Source organism: Ovis canadensis, chromosome 3 (assembly GCF_042477335.2).
Source record: "Ovis canadensis isolate MfBH-ARS-UI-01 breed Bighorn chromosome 3, ARS-UI_OviCan_v2, whole genome shotgun sequence".
Taxonomy (NCBI): domain Eukaryota; kingdom Metazoa; phylum Chordata; class Mammalia; order Artiodactyla; family Bovidae; genus Ovis; species Ovis canadensis.
Window position 1 is genome coordinate 8,550,465 of NC_091247.1, and position 20,194 is coordinate 8,570,658.

The 20,194-nt window shown below is 45.3% G+C and overlaps 1 protein-coding gene across 2 annotated transcripts in view; it reads right to left on the minus strand.

Annotated features, from left to right (window-relative positions):
* STXBP1 (syntaxin binding protein 1) overlaps positions 1–20,194 on the minus strand; it is a 69,852-nt gene that overhangs the window by 32,098 nt on the left and 17,560 nt on the right. For both annotated transcript variants that reach the window (XM_069582337.1, XM_069582338.1), the window contains exons 2-3: positions 3,708–3,757; positions 1,964–2,045 (exon numbers count right to left, since the gene is read on the minus strand). In XM_069582337.1, the coding sequence (XP_069438438.1) occupies positions 1,964–2,045; positions 3,708–3,757 (132 nt within the window). The remainder of the gene's footprint in view (positions 1–1,963; positions 2,046–3,707; positions 3,758–20,194) is intronic.

Consider the following 20,194-nt stretch of genomic DNA (forward strand, 5'->3'; position numbering starts at 1 on the left):
CCCCAAATATTTTAGGGGGGTGGTCAACAGCAAAATTTAAAATTTTGCCAAGTAAGGACATTTAAAAAAAAAACACAAAACTTCTGTGATAGGGAAGAGTCTGTGTGTAGGAGGGGAGAGGTGAACCCTCATCTACCACAGGATAATGTCTAGCATGATGAATCCAGAGATGATCGTATAAGCATTTATTTAGAAATATCAAAAAGATAACCGGAAGAAAGGCAGAGGGGCTGCCTCTGGGGTGATGCACACTGGGGGATAGTGGAGGAGGAGGGAGAGCAGGGCGGTGCTTTCTTCCTTGCTAGAAGCTCATAAGCTACATTTGGCTTTTTTCCTATATTTGCATTTTTTCCTTTGATAAAGAAAAAAAAAGTTTTAGAAGTTCAATGAAGAAAATAACTTTGCAAGCTCAAAACAGGGGCAAGCCAGGCCTTGGATCACTGAATGACAAAAGTCACACCAAAAATTCCATACTCCCATTTACAGGACTACGGCTTTTGGTGACAGATAAACTAGATTTGGAAATGTGTGTTTATTTTTTTGTTTTCTTTTTTTTTTTAACTTTTTTTTTGTAGAAATGTGTTTTTAAAAATAAAGGAGTCACATCCCAAGTGTGGTTTGTAGCTCACATATTGTTTTATATATATATATATATCTCGATGGGAGCTGCATTGTAAGACATATGTTTCACTCAACGTTTTTTAGGAGTAAAACAAAAAAGGTTAACTTCCTGGTTTGAAATAATACCTCAAAATAGACTGCTTTTCTATCAGTGCTGTTTCACAGATTAAAATACATGATCTCTCCTGAAAGGAGCCCCTAGGTAAAACTTGAGCTGTTCACAAATGTGAAAAAGAGCTTGGGACAGAAGCCAGGAGGGCTGTGTCCTAGTCTCAGGTATGGTGCTGCCCAGGGACCTTGAGCAGGGGATTTATCTTATTTCAAAAACCCATTATTGTGAAATTCTAACACACACTTCAAGGGGTGAATTAAACATAAATATACACGTAATTGCACAAGCACCACCCCATCAGGAAGCAGAACACATCAGCACTGCAGAAGTGCCCCCCCTTCCCCCTTCCCTCATCATCCACACCTCCCCTTTCCCCAAAAATAGAACCACCACGGCGACACGAATGGTGAGCACTTCCCTTATGGCTGTTTGACTCACTTATCCCTATATTTCAAAGCAGTATGGCTTAGCTCTGCCTGTTTTAGGATATTATGTGAATTAAAGCACATTGTTAAGGACTCTTTCGCATCTTGTTTCTTTTGCTCAACATTGTTTATCAGATTTATTCACATTTTGGAATGAGAGAGTAGTTAATATTCATTCCTTGTCTTCACTATGTAATATTCTGTTGTGTGACTGTCCCACAACTTATTGTACCATTCTACTCCTGATGGACCTTTTGGTTGTTCCCACTGTGGGGCTACTATGAGCCATAATCTGTGAGCCTCCTGAGCACACATGCCTGAGTTGTCTAGAACACACATCTAACCGCAGACATGCTGGCTTATAGGGCCTGCATGCCTGAACTCTCCTAGACACCTCCAAGGTTTCTGAAAGTAGCTGTACCAACTCATCATATCAGAGTTCCCTTTCTCCTATATCCTATCACTTGGCATTCTTGTAGTGTAAACACTCCAATCTGAGCACAGAGCAGTATCCCACTCTGGTTTTAATTGCATTCCCCTGACCACTAATGAGGGTGAGCAAGTTTTCATGTATTTACTGGCCAGTTGGATTTCTTCCTTTGTTAGGTGCCACTTTTTTCCCATTGGCTGGCCTGCCTTTTTTCTTAACTGAGCCTTCCTTTTGGCATCCTTTCACAGATACCTAACGGGCACCTAACATTGGATTGGAACCTAGGGATTTGGTGATGAACAAGAAAGCCTGGGGTCTAAAGTCAAGCAAGACAATAACAAACAGGGAGGAGAAAGAACACCCCACCACACTCACTTGTTATCCCCTCGGTCATGATGTCCGTCATCTTACAGCAGGAAGAGAGCATCCTCATGCTCAGCTGGTCTACCACCAGCACCTGGAAGCAAAGGGAATAGTTCACAACCTGGGGGGCACCTGCTGTGACGCTCGCCTCCGCTGACCACGTCAGACTTCAGGAAGAGCCCAGAAACACAGAAATCTGAGTAATCAAGGTTTCCTAGGGGCCAGAAGTTTGCCAAGATACACGCTAGCCTTTATTTCCCTACCAAACCTAGGCTTCGAGGAGAGTCTGCTCTCACTAACATGACTTGATTTTTTAAACTTAAAAAAATTGAAGTTTTTTTGATGACAAAGAAAATAATTACTCATAAAAATGCAAAAGAAAAAGAAATTTCATACACAGCACCCACACTCAGGGCAATCCATATTTTTTCAGTGCATAAACTTTCTCTTTAAGGGAGAATGAACACTAGTGCCACACTGACAGGATGGAAGGCGAGGACTCTGTTGCAGACATCATCAGCATGAACCAGCACATGTGTTGCCCAGGAGTAAACTCTACCTCAATCTAGAAGAGAAGGACAAGAACATGCCATCCTGGTTGAAAAGCATCATACCTGCAGTTCTTCAGCAAACCTTTCCCATCTCCATCTGACAGTGGGGAGAGGAAGCTAAAATAAGGTTATTTCTCTTCTCCTTCTTCAAAGATATAAACCCAGGCCACAGGAGCTAGAAAAATGCGGGCCCCAAAGCATTTTGCTGTAGCACGAGGACCAATCAGGTTTCATTTCATGAGGCAGCTTCCCCAAGGCTAGTTTAAAATTCTCATGTCCACAAGTCCATTACTGACGGGAAGGGTGAGAGAGAAAGGCAGGCAGAAAGAGCTCCCACCTGCTGGCCTCCCACCCTGGGTATGAAGATGGATGCTCTAGTTAAAATGTGATCTCAGGTTTATGAGGTAAGGGTGAGACTTTAAAAGCTTCCTGGTGCCAAGCTGTTCCAAGGCCCAATGAACTTGAGGCTCCAGACGGCAGAAAAACTTGGGGGCAAGAATAGTTAGCATAAGCCCTTCGACAACAACACGCAGAAGTCGAGTGTGCCCTCCTGGTCACTCCAATGCCTAGTCCCAGACGATCAGAGGGTCCTTCAAACTCTGACTTCCTGGATGGATGACAGCATGATTCTGACTTGTATCATCCACTTCCAGGACTGAGGTCATAAGCAGTTAGATTGACTTAAATATTTGTTTCAGGTACACAACAGTTTCCAGCATTGCTCTCAATGTTAAATGAACAAACAAGCTGACTTGGTTTGTCTTGTGTAGCTACAGACAGACAGGAATATGCCAGATGAGGGCTTTTCAGACTATTGCATGGGCTCCATGAGAGGCTTTAGGACCACTGGAGGGGCAAGAAGGGTCCCCTCTTGTCTCCCATAGCAAGCAGAATAATTCCACCTTCTGCTTTAATCAATGGGTTCCAGGTAAGATCCTGTTTGAATTAAAGGGTTCCACCAGGTGCTAGAATGCCCCACCAGGTGATCCTAAAGATAAGCTTCCTGACCCAGAGATTTCCTAACCAGGATCATATACACGGGAGGTACAGCAGATTACCTTTTGCGAGTTCAGAAGCTTTTTGTATTCTCTGGACACAGCAAAGGTCCTCATTTCTCCCCTGCATGCCTCTCCCCAATGCCACCCCATTCGTATTCTTCCCCATGAACTCACCTTCAAGGTCACTTATTGTGCTCTTCCACTTACCTTCCATTCTCCCTTCTTTTTCACCTTCTTTATCACATCATGCATGATCTCTAAAAAGGAGAAAAAAAGGAAGGAAGGAAGGAGGGAGGGAAGACAGGAGGGAGGGAGGGAAGGAAGGAGGAGAAAAGATTTAATGTAATTTCAAGGACTTCCAACCCCTGCCTATGAGACGAGGTCATCTTCCCTCCACAGACCTTGTTATCCTGGGTCGTGCAAGTCAACCAATCTGTCTACTGGGCCCTAATCAATCCACCATAAGGACAGTTCTCTTCCTGCGTCCTTGATTCACTGGTTCTCAGACTTTCTGGTCTCAGGACCCCTTTACATTCTTAAAAATCGAGGACCCCAAAGAGTGTTTGTGTATATGCATAAATAGCTATTGTCATTTGCTATATCAGAAGTTAAACTGAAAAATTTTTAAAATATGTATTAATTCAGTTACAATAACAAACCCATTCTATGGTAACACAGTTGCATGCCATTAAAATGCTATATATATTTTCCACAATAAAACAATTTTACTGAGGATACTGGCATTGTAGTACATTTTTGCAACACTCCCCAATGTCTGTTTTCATAGAAGACAGCTGGGTTCTCCTAGCTGCTTCTGCAATTTATGAATTATAGAGCATTTGGAAAACACTGTGTGTTTGCAAGAGAATAAGAGCAAAGAGGCAGATAACATTTTAGCATTATTATGAAGGTAGTTTTGACCTCAAATTCCCAAAGGGCCTAGTGTTTCAGAATCACTGCTTTAAGATGAGTGAGTAAAATTCTGTGACAATGCCCAGGCCACATAAACTACCCCCCTAAGCTCCAAAAACAGATGTGAAGAGCAGTTGTGATATCCTTCCAGTTCTAAGCACATCTGTGGGATGCTCTCAAACCCCCAAACAACATTTTTGTAAGCCACAGTTTCTGTAATGCCATACCACACCCAAGTCTACCTGGCCACGGAAAGTCACAGGAAACAGCGCTTTGCTACTCTTCAAACCCAGATCACTCACAGGCCTAGAAGGAGTCAGAGGCTAAGAACTGTCTTTAGCAAGTGTGCTTCAAACATTTAGCTTATTCTCCAAAGCACAACAGTCCCCTAACTCTGCTTCTATCTCCAGTAATCTGATATGTCATAAAAGTATTCCAAAAATTTTAAGAGCTTTTTACTTGATTATAAAAACCCACACAATTATTGCAGTAAACTTGGAAAACACAGAAAAGTATAAAGAGGAACACCATGTGTTCCTTGCATGCTATAAAAAAATCAAAGAGATAAATCATTTGTAATCTTGCCAACCTGAGAGGCATAATTGACCGTTTCCTACTCTCTTTTCCCATGAACTTTTACACAGCTGATAACATGCTGTATATATAATCTCATATCATGCTTTTTTTCTCATTACAAAAACTCATTTCTCCATGTTAATAAAAATGCTTCCTAGGATCTTAAATGCCTACATCAGTTCAGTTCAGTCGCTCAGTCATGTCGAACTCTTTGCGACCTCATGTATAGCAGCATGCCAGGCCTCCCTGTCCATCACCAACTCCTGGAGTTCACTCAGACTCACGTCCATCGAGTCCATGATGCCATCCAGCCATCTCATCCTCGGTCGTCCCCTTCTCCTCCTGCCCCCAATCCCTCCCAGCATCAGAGTCTTTTCCAGTGATTCAACTCTTCTCATGAGGTGGCCAAAGTACTGGAGTTTCAGCCTTAGCATCATTCCTTCGAAAGAAATCCCAGGGTTGATCTTCAGAACGGACTGGTTGGATCTCCTTGCAGTCCAAGGGACTCTCAAGAGTCTTCTCCAACACCACAGTTCAAAAGCATCAATTCTTCGGCACTCAGCCTTCTTCACAGTCCAACTCTCACACCCATACATGACCACAGGAAAAACCATAGCCTTGACTAGACGGATCTTAGTCAGCAAAGTAATGTCTCTGCTTTTCAATATGCTATCTAGGTTGGTCATAACTTTTCTTCCAAGGAGTAAGCGTCTTTTAATTTCATGGCTGCAATCACCATCTGCAGTGATTTTGGAGCCCCAAAAAATAAAGTCTGATGCTGTTTCCACACCTATTTCCCATGAAGTGATGCCTGCATAGTACTCCCTAATCTAGTTAGCAGTTTCTCAACAGTCATTCAGATTATTTCCCATGGCTTGGTGTGGTGAAAAACTGGGAACAAATATATCCAATAAGCCAGTGGTTAAGTTAATTAGGTTACATTTGTGCAATGGATACTATGTACCTACTAGAAATAATGATCTGGAAAATACACACTCCTTTACTCAGCATCACTGTTTACTGGTCACTGGACCCAGCACCAGGGATGAACAGCAGCAGACACGTCTCCTCAGAGCTCACATGCCAGTGACAGAAGCAGACAGGACAGAAGGGCAATAGCAGCTTCTCCTCACCAGTGCTGAGGCAGACAGGTAAGGGCAGCAGTAGAAAAGAAAAACCCTAGTGCGGGGAGCAACCTCTAAGAGGGGGTCTGGAGAAGGCGATGGCACCCCACTCCAGTACTCTTGCCTGGAAGATCCCATGGATGGAGGAGCCTGGTGGGCTGCAGTCCATGGGGTCGCTAAGAGTTGGACACGACTGAGCGACTTCACTTCCACTTTTCACTTTCATGCATTGGAGAAGGAAATGGCAACCCACTCCAGTGTTCTTGCCTGGAGAATCCCAGGGACGGGGGAGTCTGGTGGGCTGCTGTCTATGGGGTTGCAGAGTCAGACACGACTGAAGTGACTTAGCAGCAGCAGCAGCAAATGTATGGATACCAAGGGGGAAAGTTGGGGATGGGATGAATTGGGAGATTGGAATCCACATATATATACTATTGACACTATGTATAAAAAAGATAACCATTGAGAACCTAAAAAAAAGAGAGAGATACGGGAGGGATCAGGATTTAAAAAAAAAAAAAAAACAGGAAAAAAAAAAGGCGGGGGGCCAGGGGGGTGTGTGCGGCACTTCCCTGGCTGTCTAGTGGGAGGGTTCCATGCTCCCACTGCGGCGGTGCAGGTTTGATCCTGGTTGGGGAATGAAGATCCTGCATGACAAGGCAGAAAAAAAATGGGACGGTGGGATCCTGCTCAGCCGCTCTGAGGAAGACCCCAGCCCCTCAGAAGCTGGGAAGGAAGCAGGGGGAGGCACAAAGGCTGGAGGTGGAAAAAGGGAAAAGAAGTTGACAGCTTCTTGGAACTAAAGCTGGAGGCCAGATCAGGCGGACCTTGACGGGAGTCTGATCTTATCTGAAGGGCACTGGAAAGCCACGAAGGGCAGGGACGTCATCTGCTGTATTGCAGAGATGAGACTGAAGCGGGGGCGCGGTGAGAACTGAAGCAAGAGTACAGTCAGGACGCCTTCCCGAGGGCCCATCCATGGCTGGTGGCAGTGGAGATAAGGATTGATGCAGACCATTTTTAAAGCCTTTATTGAATCCGTTACAACATTGCTTCCGTTTTATGTCTTTGGTTTTTTGGCTGCGAGGCATGTGGGATCTTAGCTCCCAGACCAGGGATCGAACCCGCAACCCCTGCAATGGGAGGTGAAGTCTTAACCACTGGGCCACCAGGCAACTCCCAAGAAGTGGGTGAATTTCCTTTTATTTGGAGGTAAAGCCAATAGGGCTAGCTGCTGAATTGTGTGTATGGGAAAATAAAGAAAAGAAACACAAAACTCCTAGCTTTTTCATTTAAATAAAGAAATTGATGTAGACACAAAATATTTAGAGGGAGAAGAGAACTGATCTGTTGGAGAATACCCAGAGTCTTTTTTTGACTAAAGATTGAGATGACTAAGATGTCTGAGGCGGAGATACAGGATAGGGGAAGCTTGAAAGATTGACCTTTAGCCACAGTTTAAAATCTGCGTGTTATTATCAAATAAAGGTAGGAGGTAAGTTTGGAGAAAGTCCCAAACTCTTGGCCTTCCCTGGGAGCTCAGTGGTAAAGAATCTACCTGCCAATGCAGGAGATTTGGGTTCGATCCCTGGGTCAGGAGAAGGAAATGGCAACCCATTCCCATACTCTTGTCAGGGGTTGCAAAGTCGGACATAACTTTGCAACTAAACACCACCAACAATAAATATGCTGAGCTTTTGATAAATTCTACTGAATTTTTTCCCAAAAGCACAATTTATGCCCTCATCAGTGCTCTGACTGGCTCTCCAAAATAATGTACTATTAATAGCTGATAAAACATATCTTGAGTTTTGTTTGCAAACGTGACAGTGGAAGAGGGTATTATTACACTATCTTTTTTGTATTGCTGAGGGTTTTTTTTTTCCTGCTACACAAAATTAATTTAAATTCAAGTCACCTTTTGATAGGTGAAGGCAGAGATATAATCAGAAAATCAGAACAAGGATCACAAGTCCTAAAGACTGAGAATACACTCTGGGTTCAAGCCTTCTTGCCTGGTGATTCCTGTTCTGAAATTCTCAGGGCCTGTATTTGTTGTATTGTTGTCAGCCAGTTCTAATCCTGCCCTACATTTTTCTAATCCAATACCGAAAAGGAAACAAGGATTAGAGCCAATTTTAGCATTAAGAATCAAGTAGGTTGGGCTACTTCCTCACAAATAATCCCTGGCAATCACATTTCAACTCCCTTAGAAGTCCTCTTTGTGTGGAGAGAAACAATAAAGCCTTCCGAGGCTGGTCCAGCCAGAGGGTCTTATTTCTGCATTCCAAACCACGTGATTTCCAGGTAAACCATCCGCTCCACCACCACCTGGCCTGAGTATTTGGCACAGAAGACACCAGGGCAGTATTCTTGCCTGGGAAATCCCATGGACAGAGGAGCTGGACAGGCTATAGTTCATGTGGCAGCAAAGAGTCAGACATGACTTAGTGATTAAATAACAACGCTAGGGCAGCTTTAACTTCTGCAAAATTATGAGAACCATGGCCTTGGTTACTCCTTGGAAGAAAAGTTATGACCAACCTAGACAGCATATTAAAAAGCAGAGACATTACTTGCCAACAAAAGTCCGTCTAGTCAAAGCTATGGTTTTTCCAGCAGTCATGTATGGACGTGAGAGTTGGACTATAAAGAAAGCTGAGTGCCAAAGAATTGATACTTTTGAAGTGTGGTGTTGGAGAAGACTCTTGAGAGTCCCTTGGACTACAAGGAGATCCAACCAGTCCATCCTAAAGGAGATCAGTCCTGAATACTCATTGGAAGGACTGATGCTAAACCTGAAGCTCCAATACTTTGGCCACCTGATTTGAAGAGTTGACTCATTTGAAAAGACCCTGATGCTGGGAAAGACTGAAGGCAGGAGGAGAAGGGGATGACAGAGGATGAGATGGTTGGATGGCATCACCAACTCAATGGACATGAGTCTGGAGTGAACTCCAGGTGTTGGTGATGGACAGGGAGGCCTGGCATGCTGTGTCCCTCACAGCCAAAGGGAAAGAATGTAGATTCCTTTTCAACCATATCCTGCAGGTGCCGGGTGACTCCCAAACTCAACAAATTCCTCCCCAGTCCTGAGAAAAAGAGCAGGTGGTCTAGATTACCTGGGACCTGTTCAGACTCACCCAGTATACCAACTGGAGCCCCAAAGTGCAGGCTCTAGGGAGAGCTGCACACCCCTCCCAAGCCCCCACCCCCTGGAGAGCCCTGTCCTTACCACCCCAGGCACCCACGACTGCCCTTGGCAGTGACACGTCAGGGCACCTAAGCCCATGGCACACCAAGACGTCGGAAATAGCATGACTCATACTAGACGGGCTGGAAGCTTGGGAGAAGTGGAGGTGTCACCAAAACCCTCAGAACTATGGGGGATTCAAACAGTCTATGCTCTGTGCCCACAGAGGTCCACGCTGCCCTGCACTCAGCCACTGGAAGTTTGGTGCCTGACTGGAAGGAGGAGCGCCTCCCCTCTGTGGAGGGATTTAAAGAAATGTAAACTCAGGCCACAAGTGCCCTCCACTTTGACCAACACAGAGACAGGGAATTTCGTTAGTTATTTCAGCTCAGTAGTGGTGGTTCTTCTGAAACTCACCCTCTTAAATAAACCTTAGTTGTGTGACGGTATAAGGCTAGTTCTACTTGGACTTCATTGACTATGCTAAAGGCTTTGTGTGGATCACAACAAACTGTGGAAAAGTTTTAAAGAGATGGGAATATCAGACCACCTTATCTGCCTCCTGCGAAACCTGTATGCAGGTTAAGAAGCAACGGTTAGAATCGGACATGGAACAAGGACTGGTTCCAAATTGGGAAAGGAGTACCTCAAGGCTGTATATTGTCACCTTGCTCATTTAACTTATATGCAAAGTACATCATACCAAATACCAGGCTGGATGAAGCACAAGCTGGAATCAAGATTGCAGGGAGAAATATCAATAATCTCAGATATGCAGATGCTGCTGCTGCTGCTAAGTTGCTTCAGTCGTGTCCGGCTCTGTGCAACCCCACAGACGGCAGCCCACCAGGCTCCCCCATCCCTGGGATTCTCCAGGCAAGAACACTGGAGTGGGTTGCCATTTCCTTCTCCAATGCATTACAGTGAAAAGTGAAAGGGAAGTCGGTCAGTTGTGTCCGACTCTTTGCGACCCCATGGACTGCAGCCCACCAGTCTCCTCTGCCTTTGGGATTTTCCAGGCAAGAGTACTGGAGTGGGGTGCCATTGCCTTCTCCATCAGATATGCAGATGACACCACCCTTATGGCAGAAAGTCTTGATGAAAGTGAAAGAGGAGAGTGAAAAAGTTGGCCTAAAACTCAACATTCAAAAAACTAAGATCATGGCTTCAAGTCCCATCACGTCATGGCAAATAGATGGGGAAACAATGGAAACAGTGACAGACTTTATTTTCTTGGGCTCCAAAATCACTGCAGATGGTGACTGCAGCCATAAAATTAAAACACGCTTACTCCTTGGAAGAAAAGCTATGGCAAACCGAGACATATTAAAAAGCAGTGACATCACTTTGCCAACAAAGGTCCATATAGTCAAAGCTATAGTTTTTCAGTAGTCATGTATGGATGTGAGAGTTGGACCATAAAGAAGTCTGAGCACCGAAGAACTGATGCCTTTGAATTGTAGTATTGGGGAAGACTTGAGAATCCTTTGGACTGCAAGGAGATCCAACCAGTCCATCCTAAAGGAAATCAATACTGAATACTCATTGGAAGGACTGATGCTGAAGCTGAAGCTCCAATACTTTGGCCACCTGATTCGAAGAGCCAGTCCATTAGAAAAGACCCTGATGCTGGGAAAGATGGAAGGCAGGAGGAGAAGGGGACGACAGAGGATGAGATGGTTGGATGGCATCACTGATGCAATGGACATGGGTTTGAGCAAGCTCCAGGAGATGGTGAAGGACAGGGAAGCCTGTTGTTCTGCAGTCCACGGGGTCACAAAGAGTCAGACACGACTGACTGACTGAACAACAAGGCTAGTTACTCAGGCAGACGTCACTCCCACCCTCATGACCAAGAGAAAAAATGCCTAAAGCAGCCATGTGCTGTGCTGTGCTTAGTCACTCAGCCATGTCCGACTCTCTGTGACCCCATGGACTGCAGCCTGCCAGGCTCCTCTATAAGGATTCTCCAGGCAAGAATACTGGAGTGGGTTGCCATGCTCTCCTCCAGGGGATCTCTCCAACCCAGGTCTCCCTCATTGTGGGTGGATTCTTTACCAGCTGAGCCACCAGGGAAGCCCAAGAATACTGGAGTGGGTAGCTTTATCCTTCTCCAGTGGATCTTCCTGACCCAGGAATCAAACTGGGGTCCCCTGCATTCCAGGTGGATTCTTTACCAGCTGAGCTATCAGGCAAGCCCAAAGAAGCCATACTCCAGTGAAAATTAATTTTAAAAAAAGAAAGAGAAAATGCCAAGGGAAGCACTAAAATTAGACAGACCAGGGAAACTCCAGGTTCAGCCATTTGTTAGCTGTAGACATTGAGCAAGTGTAAAATTTTTTAGGTTTCAGCCTTCTCATCTACAAAATTATAATACTCTAATGACCTGTTGTGAGGGTTAACGAGACAATATGCCTGGGAAGGTATCTGGCAGGTCCGAGGCACAGAACAAAAGGCATCACTGTGATGTCACCATAAAAAATATGTGATTCATACAGACAATGAAATAAAAAAATTGTAACACTTCACTTCCACCAATTGAGATTTTTAATATAATATAAAAATCCTATAAAAATACATATTTAAAATACAGTTTAAAATAATCACCAAAATATTTAGGTACCAAACTCTACATGTATTTCAGCAGAAACTTCTAAACTTCCCTGACCCACAATAAACATGTGAATATGCTGTGGAATAATGGCACCAATGTATAAGATCAAATTGCCAACATCCGTTGGATCATGGAAAAAGCAAGAGAGTTCCAGAAAAACACCTATTTCTGCTTTATTGACTATACCAAAGCCTTTGACTGTGTGGATCACAATAAACTGTGGACAATTCTTCAAGAGATGGGAATACCAGACCACCTAACCTGCCTCTTGAGAAATCTGTATGCAGGTCAGGAAGCAACAGTTAGAACTGGACATGGAACAACAGACTGGTTCCAAATAGGAAAAGGAGTACGTCAAGGCTGTATATTGTCACCCTGCTTATTTAACTTCTATGCAGAGTACATCATGAGAAACGCTGGGCTGGAAGAAACACAAGCTGGAATCAAGATTGCTGGAGAAATATCAACAACCTCAGATATGCAGATGACACCACCCTTATGGCAGAAAGTGAAGAGGAACTAAAAAGCCTCTTGATGAAAGTGAAAGAGGAGAGTGAAAAAGTTGGCTTAAAGCTCAACATTCAGAAAACGAAGATCATGGCATCCGGTCCCATCACTTCATGGGAAATAGATGGGGAAACAGTGGAAACAGCATCAGACTTTATGTTTTGGGGCTCCAAAATCACTGCAGATGGTGACTGTAGCCATGAAATTAAAAGACGTTTACTCCTTGGAAGAAAAGTTATGACCAACCTAGATAGTATATTCAAAAGCAGAGACATTACTTTGCCGACTAAGGTCCATCTAGTCAAGGCTATGGTTTTTCCTGTGGTCATGTATGGATGTGAGAGTTGGACTGTGAAGAAGGCTGAGTGCCGAAGAATTGATGCTTTTGAAGTGTGGTGTTGGAGAAGACTCTTGAGAGTCCCATGGACTGCAAGGAGATCCAACCAGTCCATTCTGAAGGAGATCAGCCCTGGGTGTTCTTTGGAAGGAATGATGCAAAAGCTGAAGCTCCAGTACTTTGGCCACCTCATGAGAAGAGTTGACTCATTGGAAAAGACTCTGATGCTGGGAGGGATTGGGGGCAGGAGGAGAAGGGAACGACAGAGGATGAGATGGCTGGATGGCATCACCGACTCGATGGACGTGAGTCTGAGTGAACTCTGGGAGATGGTGATGGACAGGGAGGCCTGGCGTGCTGCGATTCATGGGGTCGCAAAGAGTCGGACACGACTGAGAGACTGAACTGCACTGAACTCAAATATTAATATAGAATTGAACAGAAAAAGCCTTATACCACTTCTAAAGAAAGAGACAGGGACCTCTGCTTATCCAGGAAGAGATGCATTAATGCTGAAGCACAAGGCAGAGGCCCCAGACAGTAAGATATTTCATGTCACAACAGGGACACTGGGCTGTATTTCGAAGTTGCCATTACTTAACACTGTTCTAAGAATTGCCTTAGACAAGAAAACAAAACAAGGTAAGAAGAACACAGAGTTATCTGCCTACAGAAATCATGGGAATCAACTAAAAAACTAGTAGAAACATTAAAACCTTTAGCAAGGTTGTTGTTGTTTAGTTGCTAAGTCATGTCCGACTTTTTGCAACCCTATGAACTGTAGTCCACCATGCTCCTCTGTCCATGGGATTTCCCAGGCAAGAATACTGGTTGCCATTTCCTTCTCCAGGGGATGTTCCTGACTCAGGGACTGAAACCAGGTGTCCTGCACTGGCAGGCGGATTCTTTACCACAGAGCCACCAGAGAGGTCACAGATACAAAATAAACACATAAAAACCAAGAGGACTTTCACACGGCAACAACAGGCAGACGCTAGGAAGGCAGCCCCACTGCTTCCTAGCGCACACGGGCTGGGACTCCGCGCCCCGTCAGTTCTGTTCCACCTGCTGCCGGCAATTCTGCTCTGAAGCAACAGCAAGTCTGTCCCTCTTTCCCCGACGGCACTTCAGACATCTGAGGACGGCAACCAAGACTCTCCAACGGTCTTGCTCTGGGCTGAAGATCCTCCCAGCTAAACAAGTGTATCTTCCCAGGGAGACTAAGTTAAGCCTCCACAAAACAGAAAGAAATGGTTCAAATACTTGAAAACAAGCCTTCCTGGTACTCTCAAGCTCCTTCTCTTAGGAAGACACATGCACACAGAAACTGTTGGCAACTAACCACAAACCTCTTTCATTAAAAAAATATATATATATTTGCTTGGCTGCGCCAGGTCTTATTTGCAGCATGCAGGTTCTTTAGTTACAGCATGTGGGATCTAGTTTCTGGACCAAAGATTGAACCCAGGCCCCCTGGGTTCATGAAGTCTTAACCACTGGACCATCAGGGAACTCCCCAAATCTAATTTTTTTTGTCTTTATGATGTTTTAAATAACATAGAAGCAGCACATTCTTGATGAAAAATTAACAACAGAGAGATGAATAGCAACAAAGTGACATTCTCCTCCCCATCCCTACTCCTGACGGGAAACATTCATGGTTTAGGGAATGCTCTTTCAGATCCTTTGCCAGGCACATCCAGGCAAGCACGGGACTCTAACACATAAACCCATGACTCCTTGGCACAGGCCTAGAAGGTAAAACAACTTTCAACGATTCTACTTCTTTGGTGGGTAAGAACACTTCTACTGGAAAGAATTTTAGAGACCATCTAAGGACAGAGTCTAGGTCCTCATTTTGGGATTGAGATGCTCCTATGAAACACAGCCATAGGGAGTGGCCAAGGCCACCAACTGGTCCTAGCGCACACGGGAAGCAGGTCTCTGGATCCCCATCCAAATGCTCTTCCCACTCCACATACTGTCTCTCAGGGGCCAGCATGGACTGGACTCCGCACTGGAACCCGGCGTGCTTTTCTTTGTTATACTGCAGTGATCACCCTGACAAAGTAAAGCAAACCGATGCAGATGGGTTTTGGAGCCAGATGGTTAAGGTTCACATCCCTGCTGCTCCTCCACTTCCTAGACTTGGGACAAGTGACTGAATCTGTGTCAGTTTCCACATCTATAAAATGGGGATGACCACACATGCCTCACAGAGCTACTGTGAGGAGTCAATGATTTGATGTGTGTGAGGCACTTAGTTCAGTCTTAAAATGGTCCTCAGCACTGTCAGCTACCGCCAGCACCATCAGCATCTTTTAGAGGTATCTGATTCTCCTAATCAGGGAGAATCCAGTGATTTCTAATTGGTTTCTTATTGCTTCCCCGTGCAGTTTGTGACACGTCTTCCGTTCTCCAGTTTGCTTCTCTCCATTCAATGACGATGGCTTATTGAACATTTCCGATGTGCCAGACATCATTCCAGGCATTGGAAAAAACCATGATGAACAAGCTAAACAAGATTCCTTCCCGTAAGGTGCTTCCATCTGGTGTGGAGAGGAGAGACAGCCAATTCACACAGGAGACAGGATCGTTCTAGAGAGTGGTGAGTGCTCAGGGGAAATTCTATCTTCTTATAGTTTTATTTACTTATTTGGCTGTGCCGGGTCTTCGTCGCTTTGCTTGGCCTTGCTCTAGTTGTGGTGAGTGGGGGTGACTCTTCGTTGCGGTGTGTGGGCTACTCCTTGCGGGGGCTTCTCTTGCTGCGGAGAGGCCCTAGGCTCGCAGGCTTCAGGAGCTGCAGCTCGTGGGCTCAGCTCGTGGGCCTTGGTTGCTCTGCAGCGTGCGGAATCTTCCCAAACCAAGGATCGAACCCACCTTCCCCTGCATTGGCAGGCAGGTTCTTATCCACTTCACCAGGAGGGAAATCCACAGAGGACATGTTAAAGGTTAAAGAACTAGAGCGTGATGAGGGTTGGGGAGAGAAGGTCCTCTGAGGGGGTGACGAGGAGAGGAGGGATCATCACAAGTGAAGATGTCAGGGGGAGAGTTCTCCAGGCACAGGAAGAGCAGGTGAGATGTCCTCAAGTCCGGGTCAAGGATGGGATGGACTAGGAACAGAGGGACTAGCAAGCTCGGTAGGGGAGACAGTAGCCCAAGGTGGTTGAGAAGGCAGCAAGTGCTCGCCAACGATTCCACAAGTCACTCACTGTATCTGGCTTCTTACTCTAGGCTTCACTTACTCCCTTTCAAACATGACGCCGCCCTCTCTCTCCCTGCACCCTTCCTCTGCCTGTCTCTGGTATCTGGCATAAAATAATGATTTAGCATATGCCTGCAGGATGAATGAACCCCTCCAAATGGCACAGCAGAGCAGTGCTTGCTGGGAGTGAAAGAGCAGCTCTGTTCAAGGCTGAGGAAGGTGAGCGCCAGGGCCGCCACTCTCCTGACAGCTCCCCAACAGACGTTCTTTCCGGGGTAAAGAAAGTGTTTGAAAATGGCTTGTGATGATGGATGCACAATGGTGCAAATTTGCTAAAAGCCATTGAACTGTTCCTTTTAAGTGGGTGAATGGTATAGTATGTGAATTGTATCTCAAGAAAGCTATTTTTAAAAAAATCATCAGAGGGACTTCCCTGGTGGTCCAGTGGTTAAGAATCCGCCTTCCGATGCAGGGAACGATGCAGGTTTGATCCCAGGCTGGAGAACTAAGATCCCACATGCTGTGAGGCAACTAAGCCTGCTTGCCACAGCTACTGAGCCTGAGAGCTGAAAAGAAAGATCCCAAAAGTGCAACTAAGACCTAACACAGCCAAATAAATACATATTTCTTAAAAAGTCATCAGCGAATTTTAGAGGAAAACTTTAAACTCAAATAACAAACGCAGGTTTGCTTAATATGGAACTGTTCCATAGCGTCTTCACCTGAAGACAGGTACCCTGGCATGCTTCTGTAAGGCATGTTATCTAAAATTATAGCCTATTATAATTTGTATCTGAATTGTACTTTGCAGAAGCGAGAGAGACCAAAACAGAGACCTCAAATTGTCAGGCATGGGGCAAGAACTGGGTCCTGCTCCCTATTAACTCAGGGCATGCGTGCTAAGTCGCTTCAGTCGTGTCCAGCTCTTTATGACCCTATGGACTGCAGCCTGCCAGGCTCCTCTGCCCATGGGATTCTTCAGGCAAGAATACTTGAGTGGATAGCCATGCCCTTCTCCAGGAGATCTTCCCAACCCAGGGATCGAACCCATGGCTCTTTTTTTGTCTCGTGCACTGGCAGGCGGGTTCTTTACCACGGAGCCCCCTGGGAAGCCCCCCTATTAACTGCTGAATGACACCTGCTTGATCTGAGAATATTCCTGCTGAAGTCTGCTTTCTGGGTGGCAGGAAGGGGAGAGAAGGGAGGAGGCCCTAAGCATTAGAGGGGGTGGAGATGGGTGGACGAGGGTGTGGTTGCATTGCTCTGGTGAGCACTAGGCCAGATGTTACAAAAGACGCACATGTTCAAAACTTGGGCCGCTGCCAGTATCTGAGGGGAGCGTGTGATGATAAATGCCTGCTTTCCGAGAAACCAAATCCTAACCTCACACCAGTAAAGATGCTGGACAGTGTTAGAGGAATGACTGCTTTCTCTTTCATAGGAAATCCTCATTTTCTATCTCCCTCCCTACCCTCCTTTCATAAGGTTTAGAGTCAAACGGTCAAGGGGCTAGAAGGTTTCTAACACACAGCTTCATGGACCTTAGAATTTTGATTGGTAGAAAGAAAATCTCAAACTGGGGACAAAAGAGGCAGAGAATAGGAGTTTCCAGCCACACTGTAGATACCATGGTCACTTCCCCTTAGCTCCAACCAGAGCTAGTTTCTTCCTAAGGTTGCCTGCACTATGGATAAAAGGAGCTGTGAAGTTACCAGATATACTCAGAAAAATCAAAGTGGGATTCCAAACAATTCATCTCATCTTCAAATCAATAGCTTAAGATAGTAAATACTATTTGTTTATATTAATATGTTGAAACAAAAAGAACAAAAACAGAAAGAAAAATGGTGAAAGGGCAATTAATCTTCCAGGACAGAAAGCACTACTGTTTTCTCGTGAAGTATTGTTTCCTGTTTTATTTTTAAAGTATTTTTATTCTGACTGTACCGGCTCTTGGTTGTGGCGCTGGGGATCTAGTTTCCTGACCAGGGATGGAACCTGGGCCCCCTGCATTGGGAGCTCGGAGTCTTAGCTGCTGGACCACCAGGGAAGTCTCATAAGTAGCACAGAATAAGGCTGTTTTAAAAGAAAAGATTCAAGAATGAGGGCCAATTTTTGTACAAGATGGTGATAAGCATGAAATTATTTGGGAAGGATTCTATATTTAAGAAAGAGAGAGAATGCACATTGCCTTCATGTGTTACCAACAGCAGCAGACCTCAAAGATTAATATTCCATTTCATCTGCCAGCCTGTATCTGTTCCTCTGTAAAACACCTTGTCCGCTATCTTTACAGACTGCAAGAATTCTTCCTTGAACTGCAGGGATAGAGAATAATAGATATTTACCTTGATCCTGGCAGGAACCCAAGATGCGGCTAGTATCTTAAATTGGTAGATATAGCATTTAATGGCTCCGAATCACACTTCTTGACTTAAATGGGAGTTACCCTAAGGACTCAAGGGTTAGGAAAAATATACTTTGGAAAAAAGGGGAGAAGAGTGTTTCATGTCATCCCAGAAACTCAGAGCAGACAACAGTCTAGTGGTTCTCAATGTGGAGTGATTTGCCCCCCAGGGGACACCCAGCAACATCTGGAGGTGCTTTTGATCGTCATGATTGGAGGGTGCTGGGGTACTAGCGGGGCTTCCCAGGTGGTGCTGTGGCAAAGAATTTGCTTGCCAATGCAGGAGGCATGGGTTCGATCCCTGGTTTGGGAAGATTCCCTAGAGAAGGAAATGGAAACCGCTCCAGTATTCTTGCCTGGAGGGTCCCATGGACAGAGGAGCCTGGCGGGCTACAGTCCATGAGGTCACACAGAGTCAGACACGACCAAATGGCTGAGCACGCACACCTATGGGCATTGAGTGGGGAGGGACCAGGAATGCTGCTAAACATCCCACACGCACACGCTCATACAGCCCAAGATATCAATAGTACCGAGGCTGAGAAGCCCTGATCTAGTCCATTTTATAAAGACACAGAACCAGAGAGCAATCAAGTGACTTCTCCATGGCAGCGGTGGTAGAAATCATCTCACTTCCAAAGTCTGAGATTCTGACCGGCTCTAGGATTTAGCGTGTCACAGATCTTCAGGTCTCAGATATTTAAAAATGTGTAATCTCACAGAGCATGACAAGGCCACAAGTGCAGTGCTGCCAGTGGATAGGTGTCCAACGGACAGAAGACAAAAACCTTGGGGGGAAGTTTCCGGAAGGCAGGAAGTGCTCCCCCCACCCACACCACCCCACACACACAAAGGTCTAGTTTCAGGAGGGCTGCTACCTTCTCCCAAATTCAGGGAGCTGCTTACAGTACGATGCCAGGAGAAGAAAACATCCTGCTGGACCCGGGCTCGGGGTCACGCACAGGAAGAGGGTGGAGCCCGGAAGAGAAGAAACACTGAAAATCCAGAGGAGATGGCTGGGTTTGTGCAAAATCTTCACCAAACAAGCAGACTGGGTGATCTTCTCCAGTCAGTCTTCCACACTCTATAGAAAACAGAATCTGCTTCTTACGTTTTCAACTGTTTATTAGTTCTGCAATCCCATTTTTTTAAAGCAGTTTTGAAAATTCATTTGCTTTTGGCTGTGTTGGGTCTTTGCTACTGCGTGTGGGCCTTTCTCTAGTTGCGGTCATCTGGGGCGGCTCTCCAGTTGTGGTGCGCCGGCTTCTCTTGTTGCAGAGCCCGGGCTCTAGACGACAGACAATAGTTGCGGCGCTCAGGCCCAGCTGCTCCAAGGCATGCGGGATGTTCCCAGATCAGGGATCGACCCTGCGTCTCCTTCACTGGCAGGTGGATTCTTTACCACCAAGCCACCAAAGCACCTCCAATCCCACTATTTTTTGTTTTATGTTTCCTTGGCCCGCTTTCCATTTCACTCTGCTGTTTCACATTACCTCCCATTTGAACTCTTGGTTCGTTATTTTTATGTTTGAGGGTGATTTAAATTATTTTCTTTATACCTGTCTTCTTCCAGAATAAATTCTTTACCTGAGTGTTTATGCCACAATTATGTCATTTTTCCATATCAAATGTTTACAAAGTTCCTGTGTAGAGTTTTTTTTTTTCTTTTTTTGCTCAAATTGCCTAGATCAGAGGTAATTCTCTCTCGCTGTCTACTTGTACCAAAATGCACAGGTGGGCTATTTTTGCCCCCTCCTCATTTACCGAGGCATGATTTGAAGACTGCCTTCAGAATACAAGTTGTTTCCACACTGGGCCA